The 18,319-nt window shown below is 37.3% G+C and overlaps 1 protein-coding gene across 3 annotated transcripts in view; it reads right to left on the minus strand.

The window, feature by feature from the left end:
• The window catches only part of ELF2 (E74 like ETS transcription factor 2), an 84,629-nt gene that overhangs the window by 8,172 nt on the left and 58,138 nt on the right, over positions 1–18,319 (minus strand). For 2 of the 3 annotated variants that reach the window (XM_074273712.1, XM_074273714.1), the window contains 4 exons: positions 8,474–8,587; positions 7,403–7,576; positions 4,061–4,147; positions 1,102–1,294 (listed from right to left, as the gene is read on the minus strand). In XM_074273712.1, the coding sequence (XP_074129813.1) occupies positions 1,102–1,294; positions 4,061–4,147; positions 7,403–7,576; positions 8,474–8,587 (568 nt within the window). Of the gene's footprint in view, positions 1–1,101; positions 1,295–4,060; positions 4,148–7,402; positions 7,577–8,473; positions 8,588–17,104; positions 17,464–18,319 lie in introns of those variants that run through there. The other variant, XM_074273713.1, reaches the window with a different exon arrangement.

Genomic DNA, 18,319 nt, shown 5'->3' on the forward strand with positions numbered 1-18,319 from the left:
TAGTAGTTGGTAGGTAGGTTCCTGTCCTCCTGCCTAGGCCTCAAAGGACTGGGAGTGGAGTGGATACTGGCAGTAGCATTCATTAATTCCTGTAGAGATCAGAAACAAGGAGCTTATTGCCTTGCTTGCTCAAAAAGCTCAGGACAGAGAAGAATAAGAACAAAATCTAAAGGTCTTAGAAAGAATTTATTTGACTCCTTTTAGCCTTAGAGTGAAATTCACAAAAGAAGGTGAAAGTGTTTCAAATAATAGTAAATTCGCTACTTGGTTGCATATCAAGCAGATTTTTCATAAATGATACACATACCATTACATTCCTACTACTCTAACAAACCATCTACTCAATCCCTTTAGCAGTGAAATGCAGCTGGAAACTGTTTTAAGTGAACTCAAAGGACTATTACTAAGCTATGACAACTAACTGCTAAACACTATTTCTATTCTCCCTGCTGCCATCCCTCCCTTATCCCAATCTGGACTCCTACAAAATGATTAGACCAGTTGATACACATAAACAACAACAAAACCTCACAACTTTCAATAAAATAGACATTTCTCCAAATACTATAAAGATTCTGGACAAAATATTTTAAAATAAATTCAATTAGCAATTCAATAAGTTACTGTTCTCTGAGTTAAGCATTTTAAAATTGTAATGTGGAAAACAACAAATGAAATTGCATATAATGGTGTCCTAAACCAACAAAGGAACTTAAAATTACATTTCCCCAATAAGTTACCCTCAAACAACCCACCACCAACAGCAACCAAAAAACATCATATACAAGTATTCCACTGCTTAAAAATTTCTGGAAATGTTATACTCTCAATTCTTGGGTTCATCCAAAAAAAAAAAAAAACCACATAAAATAACGTAATGTTAACATTACTGATATTCAAAGGAGACACCTGCACAACAACTGAGCCTAAGTTAACATTTGTTTTGATATTGTTGATTTAAACTCACCAATTACTGAGATTTTCTTTATTTTAAAAAGTGTTTTTTTTATTATAGAGCTAAGGAACAAAGAGAATGCTGCTTCGCTTCATTGCTGTCCAGTAGTTCAGAGGGTATGTTTGTATGGTTTTGTTTTTTTTTACCTCAAGGCCCTTCCCATAGTTTCATAGTTCATGTCTGGCTTGTTCTTGTGCTTTCCCCATAGCTTGGATACAGCTTTGGAATCCACAAGCTTGAATATTCCCTTTTCTCTCTGCGTCCATTTAATATATCGAGGACAGGTATTTTTGTCCTGAAGGAGATCTAAAAGGAACTCCCACAAATACGTTGTGTTACCTTTAAAGACAAACATAAAAAGCAATTTAGGCATGCATACACTTAGAATAGCAAAATAGTAATTTCCACTGTGTCGAATAACTTGCAACATTATTACTTAATTTGTATACTTAAGCAACAAAAGAATAACTGTATACACTGAAGTTCAATTAAGAAATAAACATCACATTTGTTTATGTTGTCTCAAAGCCTATATTACAGACCAGCAACATAACTAGCTAAAAATCTTAAATTCTGAATTTATCCCATATCTAGAATTTCATCATTCTAGGAAACTTCTTGTGATGCAGATAAACAATATCTGCAACTTGTTGTCTGAGACTCCAAAAAGCTAAATCATCGCAGAGAGTATAAGCCAGATTCCATGGCTATCCCAATCATACCCATGTCACCACGCTGCCTCTAGGATTCAGTACTGCCCATAATCAACGACATGACACCCACCAAGACGTAGCACCTTTCAACAGTGTAACTATATCTGTACTGGCTAGCTCATATGTGGGACTCAACAAGCGGGACACAGGAGAGAAAGTCCTACAGCCGCTGGAATCAGGTGTAAGTAGGCTCACCTGCTTACTTCCAGAATGACCCAGGACACTTATTTAAACTATCAGACTATCAGGGCCTTAGTTTCCTTATTTATAGAATGAGATTGGACTGCAAGGCCAGTCTTGTACAATTCTAAATTCCATGGCCCCATGAAAGGCCAAAGTCCAAACTTATATTAACTTCTGCCAGCCTTCAATTTTGTAGAGATAAGCAATCATGTAATGAAATTACAGAAGTTCTAGATCACTAATTAAGTATTAGATAGCTACTTTACCAAAAAAAAAAAAAAAAAAAAAATTTCCTGAAAATATTTATTTCAACATTATTCTTTTTTCATAAAAATTTAAGTTCCAAATTATTTTTCCTTCCCTCCTTTTCCATCCTATCCCCACTCCCCAAGATGGCAAGAAATCTGATATAGGTTAAATACACATGCCATCCAAATATATATTTTTAATATCAACACATGGATAATAAGAGCGAAGCTTACCTCTCATTTTAAAATTTTTTATCAATTCCCTCTGGTCAGGTAACTATTCAAAAAAGGCCTTTGAAAATAGCTTCTTCTGAAAGGTCTTCCAGACAAGCAGCTACCTATCAAAAACCTGCTTCAAAGTACGACTTGAAATCTTTCAGGAAGGTAGGGTTATATAGCTCCTGAAGTTTACCATGTTGTACAAATAATTACTATAATGCTAAAATTAAAGGCAATCTAAAATTCTTTCAAGAAGCACAAGACAAATTATATTTCATAGAACTGTAAGAATTTGGAGAAGGCCAACAGCATCTAGGTTCAGTACCAATAAATATGTTGAGCCCCTGAGGAGGCCATCAGGCTGCACTGGGGAGGGATAAACAGACTCAGGTCAGGAATGGAACATGTTAAAAATCTCATGCCAATTGGCAAAGGGATCATGACCATAGGCATGTAGTGGGAGAACCAGTCTCCCCTTCAGAAAAATGTTTTTTATAACTCTATTTAAATGTCTAGTCTCAAAATTAGCAATAACAGAATCATGAGAATCCTTCCATTAAGAGTGTATAAAAGAAATTAGCTGGTTTAGGGAAGGGATTTCAAGCAGGCAGGGATGATAAGCTTTAAACTAGATGGTTAGTTTCTAAATAATTGAGAGTTCACTAAGTGAAAGAAGTTAGTTATTAGCTAAATGCCCAATTTCTCAAAATAACATTTTCTCTAATTTCCATTACTTTCAAATATTTTTCTTTTTTCTTTGCTTAGGCAATTAGGGTTAAATGACTTGCCCAAGGTCACACGGCTAGGAAGTATTGTGTTTTGAGGCCAGATTTGAATTCAGGTGCTCCTAACTTCAGGGCAAACATTGCAACTCAAATTAAAAGACACTGAATCCAACAATTACATCCAACAATTATTAAAAATAGTGATGCTGACAATTTTTAAATCATACTTTAGTTTTTGTTTTTATTGTTGTTTTTTAAACAATGATGACTCATGTAAAAGAATGCGCTAAAAGACTTCAATCAAACACATGTAAAAAGGGGGAAAGGGGCTAATTATATGGAGAAAGTGTAAGATGAAGGACAGACAACCCATGTGGACTATAGAAAATACTAAAAGCTTTACACAATGCAGTGTATTGATACAAACAAGAATCACATAAAATGAGAAACCAGAGAGGTTGCAATCTGCATCAAGAGAAATAATTACATCAATAAGATTACAAATCAACATGACGAATAAAATATACCTTGAAAATCTCTAAATCTTTCACGTGGGAAAAGTAATATTGCAATAGTCTTAATAATCAATACTTTGCCAGATTCTGTACTCTGACCTCAAAGAGACAATTCCAAGCAAGAGAAAAATCTATTGAGAATTGTTTTTGTTTATTTAAAATGTGAATAGATTATCTCTAAAGCTAAAGTATCTAGTATATATAGCTTAGTGTCAGTTTTGGTCAGCACTATCTCAGGATACCTTTTAATAGATAAATCTCCTGGAAATTTTAAATTAGCCTGAATAAAATTTTCCCACTAAGTGAAATTTTACATTCTGAGAAAAACAAGCCTTTGAAGCATGTTCTGCTACTGTCTTTAACAGTAGCTTCAAAATATAGCCTACAAATTAATAGAAAAGAAAATATAATATTCAGTACTGCCACATGCATCTATGTATAAAGTATACTTTTTCCCCAAAAAAGTACAGTCAATAAACTTTCTACACACACACACAGTTACCTTTGCCTTCTCTAGGTTTTTTCTTGATGCCTAACTCAGGTGACCCATTGGAAATAGCTGGTTGTTGGGTCTTTGGTTTACGGCCAACTGTAAAAAATAAAAATTTTAAATAAAATTATACAGTGGAAATAGGGAATATAAACAGTGGAAATATAGCTACTAGACTTCCTTGAAACAGATGTTAATTTGATGATTAATGAAATCTAGACGTTATTTAGTAAAGAGTTTTGCAAGTTTTTACATTATATTTTAAAAGCAATTTTAGATTATTACAATTTGGCAGTAATCACACTTTAGGTAATTACTGTTACAGTGAGAATTTCTTTACTAACTTCTATTTGAAAAGCAGTAGACAAGAATCCAACAATAAGTCAAAAAATACTTAATTGCAAACTTTTTTGATTGATCAGAAAACAGTCTTTACCTAACCATATCTTCTCATTTCATGTGGAGTTTTTCATAATCTAATAAAAAAAATAAAATAAACTCCATATGTAATGAAAAGACACTATCATTCTGAAATTTTCTCTTTTGACATAAAAAGCAAACCTGATTTTCTGAGCCAGTTTTTAATTACAGAGATGAATTTTCCCATTCAAAAAGCCCACAATTTAAAGTTGAAAGGGACCCTGTCCTACCTTTTGCAGATGAGGACACCAAGAGCCCCACAGTGATTTGCCCGGGGTTACAGAGGTCTGTATGGGACAGGGCTAAGATCTGAACCTGGGTCTTGACTCTAAATCTGGCGTTCTTTCCACCCTTTCCTCCTGATGTTCTTCATCTTCCACATGGTGGTAGATCCCTTTTGAAGTTAACAGTTGTATAAATGGGCTGGATTCTTTCAATTCTGCTCAGCCATTTACTCAGAAGGCCTTACTGAAAGCTCCCTGAATGTGTATATATAGCAGAGTCACCATAAGTACACTGAGGTAGTTTAAATCCTATTATAGGCAATACAGCTTTAATAAAGGATTTTTAATAATACAGTAAGGTTTGTACTCTAATAAACTCTAGAGAACTGGGATTTTTACCTTGTTACAAGGAATTATAACTCTCCCCTAAAATCCTGAAAAATAATGGAATGGGCAAAGCAGTAAGCTTCCTAATACAACAAGTGTACAAGCAAAAGCTGCACAACTTTTGTCCGGGACAATAATTCTCAAACACCAAGTATTTTATAGTTATAAAGTCCTATCTGGAGATAGGCATATTCTACCTATAGTATCAAGAGACACTCTACTTGGAATATGAAGACCTGAATTCAGATCCCAGCTTCTCTGAGTTCCAGTGTCCCCCATCTACAAAATGAGGAAGCTGGACATGGTATATTTCCAACTCTTTCCAAGGTTTTCCCAACTCTAACTTTCTATTCTCCATTCTGGTAAATTGTTAAGTAAAATTTTGTCACAATGACCTCAGAAACACATCTTTTATAATAGTGGAATAGTTACAATTATTGTACACTTGCTGTATGTTTCAACTTTGCAAATAAGAACTGTAATTTTCAATAATTTTTTTTCATCACATCAAAATCCTATCTCGAACAACATAGAGCTGCTGGAATTTATCACTGAATATGACCTACATGCATTTGAAAATACAAAAATGTCCCAAAGATAATTAAAATAGTATTAAATAATTGGAGTTATCCACTACTTATCACCACACACTTATGACAGATTATAGGAATGAAAAATCTTTCGATTAACTTCTGGTTGACATTCTCACCCCCTCTGCTTACTTAAACTTTCTGCTGACATTATTGTTATCTTTGTTCTTTGTTACTTATTTATCTTTGTTACTTACTTATTTATACTTTGTTACTTACTTATCTTTGTTACTACCTTGTAATTTGAAAGGAATTAGAATGAAGGCCTCTTTTATTCATTAAACTAATTTTCCTGAAGGGGTAGCTACTGAGAGCTGGACTCAAAGCCAAGAAGGTTTGAGGTTCAAGTCCTTCTTCTTACACATTCTGGCTGCACGACTTTTAACCAAGTCCCTTCAAACCTTCCATTTTCCAGGAAACTAGGCTCTGGAGATCTGTCATCCTACAGTGGTAGAGGGCGCTCTTCACCCAGGAGTTCAAATTGCTAATCCTGTCCTTATCCCAAAAAAAGATTTAAATATAAAAGTCAACAAACTTCTTAGTTTGTACCTGTCTTGAGAGACATTCCTATCTATCTGCAGCATAGAACAAGTGTGTGAGTAAGGTCAATAAGTCATATCCTAAGTCACAATAGGCTTGAAGTGTTCTGTCAAGGACACTTTGATTCTTGAGATCTGACAAATTCATATTTAAATACATATACTCAAACATACTGCAAAATGAAATATTTTATATTGAAAATGAAAAATTTTAGAAAAGAGAAAACAAGTCCAGGGAAGTTAACTTTTCCCAAGGTCACTTAGGGAATTATCAAAGGTGAGTTTTGAAACCAGATTCTCCAACTCCAGAGCCAGAGCCCTTTCTTCAGAATCATGCTAATCTGCTCTTCATCATTTTTGTTTCCTCAATCCATGTCTCCTCTTCAGTACCAAGAGGCATATTAGATAATGTGTTTTTTAGATTTAATTTTGTTTTTTTTTTAGAGATCACCTCTGTAATTAAACAACTCTGGTAAGTATTAACAGATGGATAACCTGGTATATTTTCAAGTGTGTGTTTTTGTGTGTATGTGTGTATATTCAAAACATAAAATGATGTTTCTTCAAATTACTTGAGAAAAGTCCATTGATTTTTTACTAATTTATAAGTAACTTATTTATATTATTCTTGCAATTAACAAGATTAACTTCTTTAATCTAGGAATTTCCAGTCTGTTAAATTCAAGCACAGGGTATACATTCCCCTAATATAAAGGCTTTCTTGGAAGCAAAAAAACAAAAACAAAAACAAAAAATTTAATTTCTGTCTCATCATATTTTTATCTAATCTTCAACCCAGATTCTCTATAAACTCCAAATATTTTCAAATGATACCAAGAATTCCAGTAATGGGGAAAGGAAAACAGGCAATATCCTATTACAATCCATGTTTATTTATAAAGATAAGTGCTACAAATCAGATGCTTATATTTTATTTGTTGTTATTAATTATGTTTATATTGAGTTTTTATATTATTTATATTTACAAAGATTCTTACTGATTCAAATACTTCAGTCTAAAAATAGTAAGAACCAATTTGAACTAGAAATCACTACTGCCTCACCATCAATCAAAATGATGCACTTTTGTAAAGAAGTGGTTTCGTTTTTATAGGTTTCAAATTCTTTTTTCTGAAGAAAAATACTAAAAATAAACTGTTAAAAAAATAACCTGCAATTTTAATAAAAATCTACCTTTCTTCTTTTTCATTGGTTCATGGATATCTGGTGAGGTTGGAACAGGAGATGTATCCATAGGTTCAGACTCCTCCGTTGACACTTCCACTACAGTCTCTGTGATAACATCTGGTCTCATAGCAGCATGGATAAACTCTGGAGTAGACACACGAGGAGGAACAAAGACTTCCACTATAAAAAAGAAAAAGTTGGAAAAGTTACATTTTTATCTCCTTCCCAATAAGTTTTCTGACATAGGCCTATTAAATTATGACTCAACTTGGCAATAATCTTAGTGAGCAGTAAGATATAAAAGACCAGACCATTTTTCATGCCCTTGGTCCATCTGTGGTTCTCACTCTAAAAACTCTGGAAGTAAAATAAGTATGGACTGGAAGGCATAATCGTGTACTACAAAAACTGCCTTTATTTAGTGTTTCTCTGACCCCCCCAAAAAATATAACATTTGATCATTGGTCATATGTAACTTTAAATTTCATACAAACTATATTTCATAGAATTCTAATATAGAACATATTTTCATGCAAAACTTAGATAACAGCAATCCTTGAAATAGCCTTTATCCTTGAAGAATCAAAACACACTCCTTTTTAACTACAAAATCTGGAACCCAAGGCCATATTTGAGAAGATGAAAAATAAAGAGCAGCATCCTTTAAAGGGAAAAGTTGTCACAAAAAATAAATCTCCACCCCAAGGCACAGCATGGTCAAAGAAAGGGACAGGCCTAGTTTCAACACTTGATGATGGAAGATTTTGATGATAAACCTATAAACTTTATGGGCAGCTAAGTGGAACACTGGACAGATGCCATGTCTGGACTCAAGAAAACTCATTATGTTGAGTCAAATATTAGCATCTGAAGCTTACTGTTGTGAGAAAACAACAACAAAAATCACTGTTAAGCATAAATGTATGAACATCTATAAATCAGTGTTTTGACCAACTAATCTGTGATTAGTGAATATAATAATCCATTTATACTTTTATCTTTTTATATTCAATTTTCTTAAAAACAGAAACTCTCATATATAATTAACAATATTCATCTCAATAACAGTTCACATACCAGGACTTGTTGCATCCCTCAAGCAGGTTGGAGACTCCATATGAAGCAAGGCTTCAGCAGCTTCAATGGTCTTATCTGTGCAGTGGACATTACTACTGTGAACTGATGCTTCAACTACAAAGAACAAAAAAAACAAAAAAAAACCTCCCTTAAAGTCATTTCAAGTACATAATTATTTTAATGTATAAAAAATACTCACTCTAGATAAAAAGTCTAAACATCAATAAAATGATTAGTATACATTAATCTTGAGTTCAAGCTTCAGAAGTTTCAAAGCAATCAGCATATCTAAGTTTCCTAAAATGGATGTTAAGGAGAAAAAAAGGAGGAGGGAGGGGAGATCTGAATTCTGAAAATCTTGAAATTTGAACTCATGTCAATTTTAAATCAGAACTAATGCTGCAGATTAACTATTCTATGAGGTGCAAAGTATTCAGATCAATGTGCCATGTCTACTAAATATAATGTCTCTTAAAGCCAAACACAACTCTAACTCTAATCCCATGCAAAATAATGAAGTTGTTCTATTTATTAGCCAATAGAAATAAACCCAAATTTCCCTATCTATGTGTGATGATGCCATTTATATACCCTTCTGGTCATGAACGACAAAATTATCTAGATTCAACACCTAATTTAGAGGCATCTTATCAACAAAAATTCCACTGAAGATGGAAAAATCAACCCTAGGATTAAAAATATTCCACCCCATTAGGTCAAATCATTGCCATACCATCTATTGCAACCTTTCCCTTCCTCCTAAGAGATCTTTCTGAACATGCCTCAGGATAGGAATTCCCTTTATTCCTGTGGAGATATCCCATTTGCTTTGTGGGAAATGGATGAATCCAAGCTTCATAATTACATTAAAATAAAACTTTTCATACACTGATGAGTCCTTAATCATAAACACAATTAACATAGTAAAAAGTTTACTACTTACTATCAGATACAGGAAATTCACCTTTTATGAACTACTATCCAATTTTTACAAAATTACATTGGGGATAGGGAATAGGTACTGAAAACATGTGCCTTTATATGTAAAAAACAATTTCTATCCAATTTTTAAGTTAAAAGAAAAACACCTTGGTCCATCTGGAATTTTAAATGCTTCTAACTAATCCTGCTACTTTCTTTTTATCAACTCCAATTTTTTGGATAACATTTTTAAATTCAGTGACCCTTATAACCACCTGTTGCACATCATCTACACTCTCACCAAGGTAGCTGTGCCTCTGCAGTTGCTCTTTCCATTTATGGAAATCTGCTCAAAGCTCAATCGTTCCAGAGAGGCAGCCAACATCTGAGTAAATCTATCTTTAGGTGACCCTGCTTACTCTATCTGAGGCTTCACTAAATTAAAGAGGATTCAATTAGTACTTCTATTAACTTTAAAAAGCCTATTCACAAACAAAATAAAATCTTTAGGCCACAGGTCACCTAAAAGAATATAATAACAGACCTATCCAATATCAATTTTAATGCTAAGGGAAAGTTAAGGGAAATTCTATATTCTAAAATCCCCCCAAAAAACTTTTATCTAAATAAAACAGCAGTAACTTTTCACCTACTCAAATCATGACATACACTCATTCTAGTAATTTTAGACTGTTTAAAAAAGAAGCAATTATAAAAACAAATTCCTTACACAATCATTTTATTAGGAGACAGGTATTTTAAAGTACCCAAAATATGTATTTTGAAGTGAGGGAAAAATTTACATGTGAATTCTGTTTTATAAAGTTAAGAAAGGGAGAGAATATTGTATAAATATGCTCCCTAAACCACAATTATATTGCCCTTGATTCTTATTTGGATTAAGGTTAACATGCAAAAACCAAAGTTCACTTAACCTCAAGTTCATTAAGACCCTGGCATACTCTTTTAAAACTAATTTTCTATTCCTCACACATAAACTCCAAAAAACTAAGCAGACAAAAGTAAAGCTAATCAAAATACTTTACTCCAAAAACTTGAGTACATATTATCCAAAGATTTTGTTCTCAAGATCAAACATTTTCCCCTAGTCAAAAAATAATGTGAATTTGGCTAGAACTTGAATATACATATACATTAGACAGGAAATGTTCAACAAAGCTTGTATATTAAAACATTCATTTTTCACTCATAATCATTAACATAACATTAACATAACGGAAATACTTCACGTTATGAAGTCAGGTTATGTTCAAAAAATTGAAATATGCAAATGACAACGCATATAAATGCAAACAACACAACTGAATGGCAGGAATATTTAGAAACTGGAAAAATGCATAGCCCCAATAATTTTTCAAATGCATGTCATTTGTTATGTACTTTCAGTACTTAAATACTTTTTGAATAAAAATTTCTGACACCCTCAAAAATATAAAATTCACTTAATTAAAATCGTTTAACTATTTATTTAAACAATCTAGGAGCCAAATGTAAATTCGGGGGGGGGGGAACTTAAAGAGTTCCTGAGTACAAACATTCAGCCAGGCATTTTGATACACAAATTGTCCCAGCTTTTTCCTGTTCCTGCATTCAGCACTTTAATAGCCACTTTGTAAGTATATTTTAGATTGCCTTCAAACCATTTGTTCCCATATCAATAAGTTTATGGCAATAATGCTGACTATGATCAAACAGAGGACACAAGGTACATGCTCAGTCTATTTAATCTCATAAAATCGGGGAGACCCCCTGCACTGCCATTTATCTATGTTTCCTACAAAGTAATCATAATGAAATGACAAATTTCAAATATGCCTTTATGGAATATTTGGAAAGAGATGTTCCTAAATATTTTAAAGTCAAAGGATAATTGTGGGAGGTCTAAATCAGCATGTGTGTAAGTAGCCAGGAAATACATTAATATGAGTGAAGGAAAAAGGAGAGATGAGAATAAAACAGTACAAAAAAGGGAAAGGTTGACATTTTCAATGGTAGGAGTAATCCAACTCATACCAATAAAAACACTAAGGACTACTTAACTACTTCAAATTCTCTCCATCCCAAGTTTAGAATCATAAATTTAGTGCTGGAAGAAAGCTCAAAAGTTCATTTGGTTTAACTTCCTTCATTTTACAACTCAGAAACCTGAAGCCCAGAAACATTAAGTAAATTAGTCTGAATCCTACAGAATGTAAGTGGAAAAGCCCAGGTCCTCTTTTATCTACAAAAACATGGCTTTTAAATTACAAGAGTCAGTTCTACTATGTATAAGGGAAGCAGAAGGATATATATGTATAAATGTGTGTAAGGAAAGGCATCAATAAAGAAAACGTAAAAACCTACCAACTAATTCAAATGGAATATCTAGATAACTGATTGATCACCAAAGAAACAAAAATGAAATATTCTAAAAATATGTAAGAATTACTTTGATATTTATCAACCATGGGTGTTTTATCCATAGCAGTAGTTCAATAAATATCATTAAGTTTGAACTTACAGTATGATCATAATGGTGTGCTATATTTTTTACAAAATACTCAAGTCAAAAATCAAATTTTATCTTTCTTTTAAAAACTTGATTTATTAGTCATTATTTTTTAGAAACATGTCTGAAAGTCTCCCGCTAAAAACCTATGATTACCATGGCATAAGAAATCTCCAGTGAGGGAAATTTCCCCTATCAACAAAGGCTGGCTCCTGTACAGAGCTAAAGATAAAGGCTAGAATTCAGGCAACTCTTTTTAGTCTCTCCTAGTTGTTGCTATTGCCAATACTCCAAAGGGCCAGATGGAACAGGGACAGAACAAGGAACAGGTTTGAGGGAGCAGAAATGGGAAAGTTTTATTAACAAAAAAAAAGTTGCTTATGTCCCTATGTATTTTCTATTGCATACCCATGTTCCATTTCTTTCTAGTCCAACAGAGTTATATGGTAGATTATTCCAAGCGCTCGCGCACGCGCGCTCTCTCTCTCTCTCTCACTCACTCAACAGCTGTCAGAAAACACCAAACTTGGTCATTCAGTCTGACAAGAGGCATACTTAAAGGAAGAGCAATAATCTAGTTTATAACAATGTTGTTGGAGCAAAACTAAAAGCTTATTTACAGGGCAATGAAAAGAGTGAAAAAAAATTTCACTAATTACTGTGCCTCTAACCAACAAAAGAATAAACATTACAAGGTCATCATTCAACAGCAATCCCTTATTTACAATAGTTTAGCCTTTAATGCCCTGAAGCAACTATCAAAATAGTAGATTGAAAAGTTAAATACTATAGTCAATCTTCAAAATCAGTTTTTGCTCAGCAAATAAAAATTGAGTAATTGTTTTCCTCTTTAATATGTTAAGCCCATTTCAAGATTATGATTACTATGTTTGAATCAGAGTAATAATTAAAATTCATTAAAATGTGGATGAATATAAAGAACAGGGTTTCAGAGAGAAATATTAGATTTGAGACCAAAGGACTCTCACTCCCAACTCCACTGCTTGCTTGCTACTTTGCACCTGCATGTTACTGAAGGACTGAAAAACCAGAGAGAGTTAGTTAGCTTTGCTTATCATTTTTTGCTCCGGACACCAGAGTGGTTTTTTTGTGCTTTTTCCTAAAGCCAATGTGATTTTATCTCAGATTTTAGATAGCTCCAGGTGAAGAACTTCCTCTACCAAGGTTTTTACTGATTATAGTTTTTGAGTTGCCTAAGGATGAGGAGTTGTTAGACCACTGATAAGTGTCAAAGATGAAACTTCAACGCTCAAAGTCCTGACTCTCTGAAGCCAGCTATCTATATCCACTTTAACAAGCTGCTACATTTAGGAATTATAGTATCCAATTTTTGAAAAAGAAACAAAATTTTTCAACAAGAAACATCTTTCCCATAAATATCCATTTGCAGCTTTCCCAATATTTGAGTTATATGTAACACAGGCTAAGTGCAATTTAAATTATTAATAAAGATAATTTAGATATTTCCTCCTCACCCTACCCCCCAAAATAACTTGCAACTTAAAAAAAGATTTTAGTCCAAGAAAGCATGATTGGCTAATCTATTCTAATCTGAGTTACACTGTTACTACTTTCTTCTTTACTTCACTAGATACAAGATTACTGAAGGGCAAATTATTAAATACATTCATGAAGTAAAATTTTAAGATCAATGTCATTTCCTCTTGTTTTACACCAACATTTTCCCAAATATTTCCTACAAATCTGTCTATTTTTTTAACCTAAATTTATTCTCTCTACTAGACCATACTGGTAACAGTCTAGGCCTGAATGTAAACCAGCTTTTACAGAGGAAAGACTTAATTAAGAGAACTAAAAGATTCTCACTTAAGCCACTTGCTAGCTATATTACCATAGACAGTCACTTAACTAGAATCTTAGGGATAAAACTACCTACAGCAGGGGATTACAGTAAGGCATATGCTTTGAAAATCTTCAAATACTAATTAATACATTTACTATAATTAAATTATTTTAAAGAGCTGTATAAGAAAGTCTAACCAGATGAATAGCCCAGTATTTTAAAGGTTCAGATTTCCATATTCTAAAGATAAATGCGCCAAATTAAGATATTTGTTTTAATAAAAAGAACACAGGTACCCTGGCATATAGTGGTAATATTCTGGTCCTCCTCCAAAAAGCTTCTTTAATCAACACCAATAGAATTCCTTCTCCATCCAAACCCCTAATACACTCTGGCAATTACTGTATTTGCCTGCACCACTTTTTAAAAATCTTGTGTAAGTCCATCACCTCCATTTTTGGACTGCTAAAAGCATCAAGGGCAGAATATGTCTGTTGGCTCTCTCTCCATAGAATAAAAGATCATTTTTAATATTTTCTCTATTTTCTAGGAAATAACAGGCACAAGACCTGTGATTTCATTGGTATGGGGAATACTAAGTGAGGAAACTGACTGCAGGCCAGAACCTTCTGTTGCTCTTTTCTCCCTCTGTTTGATAAGCAAAATTAAAACAAAGTGATTCTCAGAATCACAAGATAAATCAAGATTAAAACAAGAATGTGGAATTGTGGTCTTAAATCTGAGCTGGGCCACCATGCCTTTTCAAAATTTAATTCACTAAATTTATGTAATTAACCTTGAGCAAATTAGTAAACCTGTCTCAAGTTTCTTCTTAAAATAGGAAGCATAAAGTGATCTAACTCACTCAGATTACAAGAAGCAATCATTAAGGAAATAATTTGAAAAATCATTTCACATAATCCCTTTCTTTGTAAACTATTACAATCCTGAAAAGCAATTATAATGCTTTTACTTAATACAGTCAAATACAATAGAGCTACTTCTTTCCCCTCCTACTGAAAACGTCTTTTGTGATTTCAAACTTATTAGACCCAATGCTCAGCATTTTCCACCACCCCTTCCATTCCAAACAAAACAGATACAAGCCAAATTTGGCCACCTGTTTCATTCCCCAAAGCTTGTGAAGACAAACTTTTACTAGTTTTAGAAACTCAGTTTATGGCAACTTGTCCTTCCTACCTTCCCAATCTAGTAAGGTGCAACTTCTGCAAAAAATTAATATTGGAATTTAAAAAGTTTCACACACAAAGAGATAACATTCTCATACCTAAAATTTTAAAATATTACACTACCACCGGGAACTTAAAGTTAAAACACACACACACACACACACACACACACACACTCTACCACACTGAACATTTAAAAAAACTATGTGGCTGGCAGACAAAGAAATGAATGGTTAGCAATGTGACTTGACATTTACTAAGACCTGGGACACTTCCCCAGTAAAGCTAAAAAATGTTTTTTCTAGAACTTAATCAACAATCTTACTAAACTTCCCTCAAGGTTATATCACTGTCCATAATCAGTATTCACCTCTCCAGATGCTTAAAAACAACCTAATAGTGGTTCTTGAAAGCTTTGAAAAGTGCCATAAATCTTACTACCATGTTATTTCGGAGGATCAGATTCAATGCTTTGAGGAACCTCAGGTCACGGAGCCCACGTTCTTCCTCTTGCCAAGGAAACTGAGGCAAGGAGGAGTTGGGAGGCATGGCCAAGGTCAGCGGTCCGGCCGAGAGCAAGCCCCACAGCTCCTCCAAACCAGAACTCTCCAAGGCACCGCCAATCAGAGGTGTCCGTGCCGAATTTCGTCTGGCTAAGGCTGAAACCCACACATGGACGTGTACTTGGGGATCTACAGGAACATCAAGAACTTAGCAGTGTGCTTAAATGAAGCATTCTGTTTTATTTCCTTTGACCATTAATACCAGGAAGAAAACCTGGAGCAAGATCTCAGTTACACTAGTGTCGTGTGTACCTTTCTAATCTTCCTAATCAACTGAGATACTTAATAGGATTGGGAAGGTTGGAGATTAATGCTTCCCCAATCCTAGAGTAGCAGGTACGAACTACGGAAAGCCCACGGGCTCGGATCCCCCAGCACGAAGCCCCAGGGCCGGTGTGGGCGTTATTGGAGCTTTTCTCTCCAACTGAAGTCCGTGCCCTTCCGCTGCAGCAGCGGTGCAGCACATCCCCCACCCTTGCGGCCACTTCCGTGTTTACACTCCTCTTCCCTCCAATTCCATGCGTACATTGTCAGCTTTACTCCCGCCCAATCTCCATTGGTCCAGGGCTGGCCAGAAGACCCGCCCCCAGAAATCAACGTTCTTATTTGGAACATCCCCGAGAGGGGATTGGAACGGAAGCCTTGTCAATCTCACCGATTCTGTCCTCTCTGCTGCGCTTCCGCTATGGTGGGAGGTTTGGGGGGGAGGGGAAAGGGGGCGACACCGTGCTGAGACTTCCCCAGGGCCGAGGCTGCCTCCTGCCCGCCCGCCAACCCTGCTGGTGCCCACTCTGAGGCTACTCACGTTCAAAATAAGGCAAAGTGTGCCCTTTGAGGCGTCCCCGCCCCATTGCTCCAGACATCCCCCCACCTCCCACGGCACAAATAGCCCCCCAGTGCTCGCGAGGGGAGGGGGCTGCGTTCGGTTTTCTCCTGCCCTTCAAGTGGCAGGGTTGGGTTCAGAGTCTCGGGCCCGGACAGGGGCAGCCCGTTCGTTTGCCTCCCTCCCACCGTGACCCTGGCGGGACCGTTACTCCTGAAAGTGCACCAGGTGCGAGGGGGCGGGGAGCTGTTTTGGCGGGTACCCTCGGCCGCTTCGCTGCTTTTCCACAGGAGGCGCGGGGAGGGGGCACCAAAGGGGGGGGGCGCCGAGCCCCAGCGCCCCCTCCCCCGGGCCAGCCGCGGCCTCTCCGGCCAGACAGCGTGGCAGCGCAGCCGAGACAACAGCCGCGCTCGCCGCCTCGCTCTCTCGCCCACTTCCTGGTTCCTCAGCAACTGAGGCGAAGCGCAAACTCTCCCGCCCGGAGTGGCCAACTTGAGCGCGGCGCACGTTCTCTTGCACCGGCTGCCGGCGCCGGGCCCGGGAGGCAGCGGCGCTGCTGCCGGGGGCGGCCCCGGAGCCCCGGCTTTCGGGGCCGGGCAGGTTATTTGCCAAGGTGATCACTTCCTGATTCGTCGCCTCCATTACTTCATTCAGTGCTCCCTCTCCAGCCCGACCTCCCAGCGCCTCCCCGCTACTGCCTGCACCGACCGCCGTCGCCGCGGGAGAGCCGCCTCCCGCCCCTTTCACACGCCGCCGCTGCCTGCACCCGTGCACACTAGCACAAGTTGCCCGGTCCTTACCGGCCCGGATGAGCAGATCCAGCTGGTTGGTGGGCCCCTCATGCAGAGAAGTCGCCATGTTTATCCCGGGGCTGGAGCTGCTGCTGCTGCTTCACATTGACTTAACGCTGGGAGCAGCGGCGGCGGCGGGGGAGGAGGCGGAACCAGCAGTCAGAAGCGCACACGCACACACACTTGCACACACACATACATACACACACACAGGGATCCTTGCGCGTCCTCCCCACAGGAAGCCGCGGAACCGGCCCAGCTCCCAGGCGTCCGCCCGGCGAGAAAGCCCAGCACCTAACGGTAGGGGCTGCAGCGGCGGCTCGACTCGCAACGCGATCCTTCCGCCCTGCAGCCCAGACAGGAAGTCCCCGACATTCGCGCACGGCCGCTCCACCACCCGCAGCCGGGGGAGGAGACTTTGACACCTGAGGCTAAGGAATCTCTCCCGGGCCGGGGACAGTTACGGGGCCGCCCAGATGGGACGAGGCTCCGAGAACTGCCTCTAACTGCCCAGGTCCCGTAGGGCGGGGAGCACTCTCCCTCCAGCCTCGGCGCTTCCTGAAGCCGGGGAAGGGACGAGCCTGCTGGACCTGGTCTGGCATCACCGTGCCGCCTCCTGCAGGTGATGAAAACGGGAAGCCAGCGTGGGCATGCCCACCAAATCACCGTCCCACAACTTTGTCGGGAAGGAAAAGTGCTTCTCCTCAAAAAACTCCTCTCCGCTAGTTTAAAGAAAAAACTGTCTGGAATTTAATGTGGAGGAGACAGCGACACTGACCAATATGTCACGAATGAAACCATTCCCCAACCTGTCCGAATCTAAGGCCTTTCTAATTAATAACTGGCTCAGAAACAAATCTGTGAATGATGACGCACTTGGACTCAACATTCTCTCCTTAAGGACAAAAGGTCCCTAGAAGCAGCACTGACATAAGTTAGTATAGAACTTGATTATATATGTTGGTATGAATTAGCATATATATAAGCATACAACTCAGTGCTACTAAATGAATGTCTAAAATCGAGAAATCAAGACAATTTAAAGTGGAAAAATATTAAGTTTTCTCAAAGTTACAACCGATACTAGGCTTTGAAAATGGAACACTGGTAGCAGACATAAAAACTTTTAAAATTTACACAAGCCACAAAACACCACTAAGTACATGAAAAGGGAAAGCAGCCTGACCACACAACAGAGACCTGGCAATAATCCGTTTAATACCG

Source organism: Sminthopsis crassicaudata, chromosome 6 (assembly GCF_048593235.1).
Source record: "Sminthopsis crassicaudata isolate SCR6 chromosome 6, ASM4859323v1, whole genome shotgun sequence".
Taxonomy (NCBI): domain Eukaryota; kingdom Metazoa; phylum Chordata; class Mammalia; order Dasyuromorphia; family Dasyuridae; genus Sminthopsis; species Sminthopsis crassicaudata.